We start from the raw sequence: 8,142 nt of genomic DNA on the forward strand, positions 1-8,142 counted from the left end.
GGAGCAATCTGTTTACTTCAGCAGTTGTTAAGCAAATGACTAGGATGTGCAACCTTAGTGCCAGAGGTGCAGTCAGTTTAATTCCATGTGATTTAAATGCAGAAACAATGCTATGACCTGGGTTTAACCTCCAGATTCACATACCTCACCATTCTGTAAGGGAATGAAAAGGCCTGTGTTAGCTCACTTTTGTGGGCCTGTTCTGTTTATAACTGTTTATTGCAGTTGGCAGCAAAAATAATGAACTGAATGCACATATTGGTTAATGGTTCTTATTTAATGGATATGAAGCTCTGATCATTTTTAAGAGAAAGGCATATGCTGAACTCTTACCTGTAGCTTCGTTAGAGCACATTCAGGTTATAGCTGCATCTCTGCTGCAAGGCCAGTTTTTGGTACAGCAATGGTAGATGCCTTCAAATAACAATGCTACAAGAGAAACCTACTACACTGTGCCTAGGTACCATGCTCTTTGTTAATAAACACAATTCCTAATTGGGACTATGAAGTACTTCATCTATGCAGGTCATCCTTTCTGAGCAGGAACATTAAACCAGATGTACTGTAGGCAATTAACTATTATTTTACAGCTACGGTCTTTCAGTCCATCCATTATCACATTTAAAACTGCATACAAAAAGGCATTGGGTGAATGGATTTCTGCTTTGCCTGTGTATTACATTACACATGGGAAATTACATGCAGAGTGATTGCTTCATGGCACTAAAGGTTGTATTAACAGTAAAAATTCTTTACAAAGTTGGTCCACACAACCTGGGAACACAGACCTTTTTTTTTTCTCTTTTAACTTTTGCAATACATTGCATCTTTTGGGGCTGGGGATACATTAATGTGAAAGATTATGGATGGATAACAACTAGCTATGTCTGAGGAGGCTGAGGAACAGGTGGTGACGGGGGAGGGTCAGACTCTGCTCTGTTGCGTTTGACTGGCAGGTCGTGATCATGTGCCTTTCTTATGTGTCTGTACAAGTCGCCCGACTGGGTGTAACTGCGGTAACAGTAACGGCACTCATAGGGGCGCTCCCTGGTATGCACTATGGCATGTCTCCTCAGGGTATAAGCACAGGAAAATGTCTTTCCACAAGTGTTACATGTAGGCACATCTTCCACATAATTCCCGAGGGAATCCTGAAATTCTTCGAAGTAAATGGCCTGATGCTCTGACTGCTGGGAAGGGGTTGGGAAAAGGGAGGCTGCAAAGCTGGCTGTGTCCGACGAGGAAGCACTAGGGCCCTGTGGCGAAAGAGGGAAAGAGAGTGGCTCTTGCTGATCATGGGAGAGTTGCATTAATGCATGGGGAGGCATGAAGTGGGCATTGGTTATCTCAACATCGTGGTTACTGCCATAATCCTCCCTGTCGTCCAAATCAGCCTCCCTCCTTTGCTCTCGGATCCTGACTAGTGTCTCTTCCATATCCATATCTTCTGGTTCTTCATCAGATATCACGATGGCCTCCACTTTCACTTTCACCCCGTCCTCCTCAGCATCCTCTTCTTCAGCCCCTCCCCCCGGTAAGGACAAGGCCGTGGGAGACCGCGGTTCCGGCTGCTCACCCAGGCCTCTTGCTGCTGGCCTCCCTTCAGCATGGCCCTGAGCATGCCGTGATGGCACAGAATCAGCAAGACATGGAACTTGGCGCTGATATGACTTGGCTCTTATTGTTTGACCATGATGAGTGGTGGCAGGCGCAAACACAGTGCTGGTTTCCTTTGGCATGGGCACATCCTGAGCATGGTCACCGGCTCGGCTGTTGTCCACAGGGGCCTGAACCACAGCTGTGGACGCACTGGATTGGGTTTCTGTGCCTGTCTGAACTGATTCTGTGGTGCTGCAGGGGCTTGAAAGTGCAGACTCAAGACTAGCAGGTGTTGCTGACGTCCCAGCTCTAATAAGCCCGGGGGAGGAACTGTACGGGCCTTGCCCAGAGTCACTGATTGCTGGAAGGGAGTCCATCCCTGGTTGAGTAGTGTCTGCCATATCTGGACTTCCCAGATTAGCACTGTGCGCGTCAATTCTAGGCACTTCCACACCTGTCTCTGTTTTAGTATTAATATGAACAGACATCTGCTGGCTCGGCTGAGGACACTGCGTTACCGAGGGCGACGAGGACGGATTTGACGGTAAAACACTGGCAGCTCCCTGTCTGGCTGCTGCTGCCAGTCCCCTTCCAGCGTTTCTCCCCTCCGCTCCGTTTGGCCTCCCTTCTCTCGATGGCGCCCCAAACACTGCTCCATCTCCCCCAGTCTCGCTGGCCCCCTCCTCCGCCCTGGTGCTGTCGGCCTCGGCCAGCCCTCGTCCTTGCAGCCTTTTCTTACACACTCGAACCACGTCGTTCATGTGCAGGAAGCTGGCTGCAGCGAGCACGTCTTCCGGAGGGGGGTGAGCTGCCAATCGCAGCACCCCCTCGTACATGAAGTCCAGGAGCAGCCCGAAGGCCGGAGGGGTCACTATATCCCCGTTAATGGTGACCGTGTCACTCTCTGGTCCCCCGTTCACTGTAGAGGTGTTCCCCACTGGATGCTCAGAGTAGAACATGTGGAAGAACGGCGAGCAGGATGCCAGCACGGCACGGTGAGCCATAAATCGAGTAGGGCCAACCTTCACTGTGCAGTCACACAGAAAGCCCTGCAAGCGCTGGGAGCGCAGGCTAGCCAGGAGCTGCTGACTGTGTCCCGGGAATTCCATTACCTTCTAGAAGAAGAGGGATGCATGTTAGGGATTGTAACCTAATGATATGTTTAAGAAAGGCACTTTTAAAATTCAGTTTAACCATACGACGCCAAACACATATTAACTTACCTCAGACGAATAACTAAGTCTAATGGATGTTTATAAGGATCTTGCGAGTAATCTTTATTATAAGTTTTAAACATTAAGTTGCTGTCAAACAGAACTGGCACTGCTCGGGCTGTACACTTACGGTCTCTTACTGGCTAAAAACATAGTAGGAGTTTTTCAAATCTGAACTCAGTGAAACAGAGTTTATTCATTCCGTGAACGGGGTATCACAACCGCCATGGCCTCTGTAAAGAAAGAGAAGTGATATCATTAACCAATCCATCTCTGGAGAATTAACAGCAAGTCAAACACTAAAGGCTACGTGGCTAACTAGATAACAAGCGTGCATCACAGCTAGCTGGATAGTCGTTCACAAAACAAAATCTTAGTAAACGTTTTAGCTTGTCAAAACACAACGAGAATCATTAGTTGGTTAAATGTGCTGTGAATGCACCATAAAACGAGGTTTCTTTGAGTCCACGTACTATATGAAAAGACCAGGGACAACGCCAAGCGAGCAAACTCATTTTATTAAAACAATAGCACAGGCCTTACCTGTGTGCTGGGGATACTGCTGAAGCGAGCAGAACAGTACAGTAACTCATTACTACAACCTCACGGTTAAAACAACAACAACAACAACAACACGTGTCGCTCGGCTGAATTGAAAACAGCTATGACAACGAAGCGAGGTTTTCTATTTGAGTCCGAATCGTGCGAGTCCTGCAGAAAAGCTAACGTAGCTTTTTGTTATCCATACTCAAGTCTGCCCTCTAGGGGCGAGGAAAGGAACGGACTCGCTCCGTCACTGTTAATGGTCCGTGTAGCACTAAGGAGGATGATTCGTTATGTACATTGATATGTTATATGCATATGTGTGCATATACAAATTACGCGACAAACATTTAGTTCGCAATAATCAGGATTTTTTTTGTGTTTGCTTGTTATTTTTGCTGCCTCCTTGTACTTTTTTCTTCTTTTTTTTTAAAGGACCACCTCCAACTTTTAAGACCGTCCCTGCTTTTAAACTGAAGCGTGGCGGCGGCTAGTTTGTGTGGTGGCTTCGCATTACTCAGCTTACTTCAAAAGAAAAATGGAGGAGGATAAGAGCAACGCTGTAGCAGATAGCAGCCCGCTTCTCTGTCACCAAACGGTAGTGTCAAACGCATGCGACCAGCCAGACGCAAGTGTCGAAGATGATATGGACAAGAAACTGGACATCAGCTCTGAAAAGTTTGACCCGCTGCTCGCCTTGTATTCCCCGAAGGTCCCGCTGCCCTATCCCAACATCAGGTGCTTTAATAACATCGCTGAATACGAGAGCTTTATGAGAGGCGGTCGCGGCAGAGCAAAGCCCGAAAATGTGGAGAAAAGGCTCAGGAAGGCGAGAAAGGGCGTAAAAGACCCAGAAAGAATCGAGAGGTTGAAAAAGCTCATGGTAAACAATCCAGTTGAGGGAGAAGAGGGTGGAGCGAAACGAGCTCTCGGAAAGCAGAAAGCTCGTAAAAATGTTCTGACAAGGATGCCCAGTATGTATGGATGTTTGTTTTTCACAGACTTCAGGTCTTTCTTGCGTTTTGCCATTGACTGCAACACGTGGTGTTATTTATTTGCTCTTGGTTCTTAAATGTTTGCTGTTTTTACCCTCCTTTGTAGTGCATGAAGGCAGTCCTTTAGGAGTACTGAACCGGTGTGTTCAGGGGAGGATCAGAGTCAAGGTTCACATTAGAACCTTTAAGGGACTTCGGGGAGTATGCGCTGGCTTTGTAGTGGCCTTTGACAAGTTTTGGAACCTGGTAAATATCAGCCGGTCAACCTGGTTAATTTACCCCCCCATACACACACTAATTTTGGCTTCTTTGCACCCATGTCCCTTTTGCTAAGGCAATGGTGGATGTTGATGAAACCTACAGGGAACCCTTACTTGGCGAAGCTTTCTATCATGAAAAGGCACTGACTGTCACAAGGGTATTGCATTTCACACACTACTGGTGAAATAATGTGCTTTTTTGGATTATATTTTGCTAAATATTAAGGTCACATTCTATTTGATAGCCCTATATTGAACTTATCTCTTAAGATATGATCCTGGAAATAAGTCAATATATTATTTTTAATCTATAACAGTGTGAGGTGTGTTCCTTGGAAGAGGCCTCATAAGAGTTTATACTGAAATATTGACACTACAATATGTGTCCACTTTGTTTACAGCTTTTCCAAAAGTTACAAATGCTGGAAAACCAGGAGATTAGTGCAGTTGAAAAGGATTCTGGGAAAGCAGCAGCTAAGATCTCAGAACCAGATGAGCTGGGGAGCGAAGTGCATCATCAGACCACAAGCAGCATTAGGACGGTGCAAGATCCCAAACAAGCACCAGAAGGACCAGGAACGTCTCGTCGATCTGACGCTAGCTCGGCTCGGAGACAGAAGGTTCCTAAACCAAAAGTGGAGTATGGAAGAGTGTGTACACGTCACGTGAATCAGCTTTTTATTCGTGGAGAAAATGTTCTCCTTGTGAATATTCAGCAAGAATTATGACAGTTCATTCTTCATGTTTTATGAATGGTCATTGCTTGTAAGAGCACATGTATGAGGTGTCAGTGAGTCACTAATGCATCATATTGTATCATATTGATATGTCTTGAGTCCTGCTTGTAGAGGTGGGGAAAAAAAGTTAAATATCTGTTGCAATCACATATTAATTAAGTGTTCACCGTACAGTGTTCCACCACAATTTGATCTTAAACACAATTTGACTACCACATTTCACTTTTATTTCTCTCTCTCTCTCTCTCTCTCTCTCTCTCTCTCTAGCTCTCTCTCTCTCTCTCTCTCTCTCTCCCCTTGCGTTCACTTGTATTTACTCAAATTGTCCACTAGGTGGAGATATAAAACCAATACTTGGCGAGCCTTGACTCCTCCTACTGACAATAAAACTAGCAATCCAAATGTATGCGTCTACTACATATTAAATGTGCCCCTTTTACCCCCGTAAAGATTTTCAACAACAGTAAATGTCACAATTGTATTAAATTGTTCTGATATTTATAGGGCAGAGATGCTGAAAGTCTGTTTCTGTCTCAAACCTTCAGACGGCACCACTAAGTAGCATCTATGTTCATTTCATTGACATTTGGGACTAACCTAATTGAAAAAGGACAGGTAATGTGGATGTCCTGTTAGCAGTTTGACTCTTTCTCTGTTAGTCATAAAATGAAAATGAGGTCCCAGTGGAGTTCATAAAACAGCATGAATAATTGAGCTTTTTGAAGTTGGAAATTGCGAAAGGCACTCAGAAGCAGTTACTGTCCTGACGTCTTTGATTGTGATTTGTCTTTAATGCATGCATTAGCCAACATTAACCATAAACACACCGATTACTGCAGGTCCTGGAACTTTAGTGCAGATATTAACGTTTAACATGAAAAATGTCATTCTAAATGTTAAATATATTTATCACAGAGTTGTGTTAACACGTTACTGTCACAAACTTTGACAGCAGGTTCAAATTCACAGTTCTTAGCTTGCTTTACCAAAAAAGATGTGCCTTCCTAACAGCTACTCATTATTCATGAGAGCGGCTCTGCATTCTGAATATTCATGAGTTGACCAGCTGGCCCTGGCTATGGGAATGCACATGTGGCCAGATGGAGGCTCTCCTGTGCTGGCACTGACTCTTTGACTGCAGCTTGCTGTAAAAGAGCCGTGCACAGCATCCTTAGTGTTAACAAGTAATGCTAGTAAAAGAAAACTAGCCTGCTGCCAAGCCTCAACTGCAGAGACTTGAATAGCACAACAAAAGGGAAAAGAGGAAGGAGGGGATGAGATGGGTCGCCGCCATGCTTGAATCAAATATGTGTTTAAATAGTCATGGCAATCACTTTTTTATTTACTGTATTTTGGGGGGAACCCCCCCCCCCCCCCAAAAAAAAAACAACATTAACTGTAAAATTCTTGTTCAATTATTCGTGGTAAACATTCAGAGATGCAGAAAGCAACTGAGAAAGCAAGCAAGCAATATTCTTAAAAAAAAACACACACACATCAGGAATTGACAGTACTATTTGAAGCATTTGAGGTAATGGGTGCAATTTTTAATATTTGCTTAACATCTGTTATAAAATATAATGAATTGAACGTATTAATGGGCCATTGATTGTTACGTCCTTTCATTGTTTCATGTAGTATTAACACACACACGCACAGCGTATGTTTTATACTTAAAAAAACCCAAAACATTAGGATCTCAAGTACTTGATGATCTAAAATATCAATGCTCCAGGCAAACCTGAATACGTTATTCTGTTTGAGTGGATACAGGCTATTCTGTTAGTTGAGCAGGTATTGGATAGGAGTGTATTACAGTGTATTGTCCAGAACTGAAGAGGAACAGCTGACAGATGAGTCAGTGGGATTTAGAGTCACTCCTGCCCTTCCTTTGGGCCACACCACCCACTTGGAGGAACTTGGCTGATGCATGAAGTCAAACATGTTCATTGGAGTCTTGCCTGTTTTGTTTTTTTTCTGTGCTACTGAACTTGTAAGCAAGCTGGTGCATTTTTGTGGTCAATGGCCTTGGCAGTTTGGTATAGTGAAATTTCTTTATAAATGTTAAGCCTTTTAGTAATCGAAGCTTTTCGACTACAGATACGTTTGCCATTACTTTTGTATGGGAGGTGTGGAAGCAGTTTGGACTGTTGCATAAAACAGGAAATAATGTTTGAACAATGCTTGTACTCGGCCCATAGCGACTTCAAAAGGTACAAAGACTTCTGATCCTCCACTGACAGCATTCTTCTCATCAGTGAGAAGAAATTTTTTTTTGGTGACCGGTGGCTGGTCTAAGTTGACTTCACCAGCCTCAGGAACACACAGCACATCTTGCTCTGAGCTGGGAATTCTATCTTGGGATCTCGATTTGATGGTCAGCAGTATTAAGGCCACCAGTGTCAACAGAGGAGACAGATCACTGGCCTTCCACCTGTTCATCATCAGTGCTCATCGTTTATGCAGAGCTGGACAGTTAACATGGGGGATAGAGAACATGTTGCTTGTACTGTCAGTAGCCGCTATGTTCAGAATAAGCCGAAACCTTGATCCAGGCCTTTTATATCCTCCCTCCTGTATGACTTATATAAAAGCGTTACATTGTCAAGATTTTGGATTAATAAAAAATGCCCCGTCAGTCTAAGCTTGGACTTCATGTTCCAAGTATGCCACAGATATAAAGTTGGGCAATTGTATTAAAAGTTTTTTTTTTAATTAAAACAATTAAAACAAACAGTATGTTTACAATTTGCAGTAAAAATTACTTAAGAGCATTTCAAAAGCAATTTGCAAA

General features: G+C 43.9%; 2 protein-coding genes across 4 annotated transcripts; one reads left to right on the plus strand and one right to left on the minus strand.

Moving 5' to 3' along the window:
- Window positions 1-258: 258 nt before the first annotated feature.
- On the minus strand, window positions 259-3,573 carry zbtb3 (zinc finger and BTB domain containing 3). 2 transcript variants are annotated; one of them, XM_027022570.3, is made up of 3 exons: window positions 3,357-3,573; window positions 2,944-3,046; window positions 259-2,714 (listed from the first exon to the last, which is right to left on the minus strand). In XM_027022570.3, the coding sequence occupies exon 3, from the start codon at window positions 2,706-2,708 to the stop codon at window positions 882-884; it is 1,827 nt and encodes a 608-aa protein (XP_026878371.2). In that variant the 5' UTR covers window positions 2,709-2,714; window positions 2,944-3,046; window positions 3,357-3,573; the 3' UTR covers window positions 259-881. The 2 variants fall into 2 exon arrangements, with proteins under 2 accessions (XP_026878371.2, XP_026878369.2); XM_027022568.3 differs by having other exon boundaries at window positions 2,823-3,046.
- Window positions 3,574-3,847: 274 nt separating this feature from the next.
- lsm11 (LSM11, U7 small nuclear RNA associated) lies at window positions 3,848-5,754 on the plus strand. 2 transcript variants are annotated; one of them, XM_027022584.3, is made up of 4 exons: window positions 3,848-4,330; window positions 4,458-4,597; window positions 4,686-4,769; window positions 5,013-5,754. In XM_027022584.3, the coding sequence occupies exons 1-4, from the start codon at window positions 3,895-3,897 to the stop codon at window positions 5,337-5,339; spliced, it is 987 nt and encodes a 328-aa protein (XP_026878385.3). In that variant the 5' UTR covers window positions 3,848-3,894; the 3' UTR covers window positions 5,340-5,754. The 2 variants fall into 2 exon arrangements, with proteins under 2 accessions (XP_026878385.3, XP_081555176.1); XM_081699050.1 differs by lacking the exon at window positions 4,686-4,769.
- Window positions 5,755-8,142: the final 2,388 nt, after the last annotated feature.

The sequence above is a fragment of the Electrophorus electricus genome, chromosome 16 (genome assembly GCF_041902795.1).
Source record: "Electrophorus electricus isolate QZ-2024a chromosome 16, ASM4190279v1, whole genome shotgun sequence".
Taxonomy (NCBI): Eukaryota; Metazoa; Chordata; class Actinopteri; order Gymnotiformes; family Gymnotidae; genus Electrophorus; species Electrophorus electricus.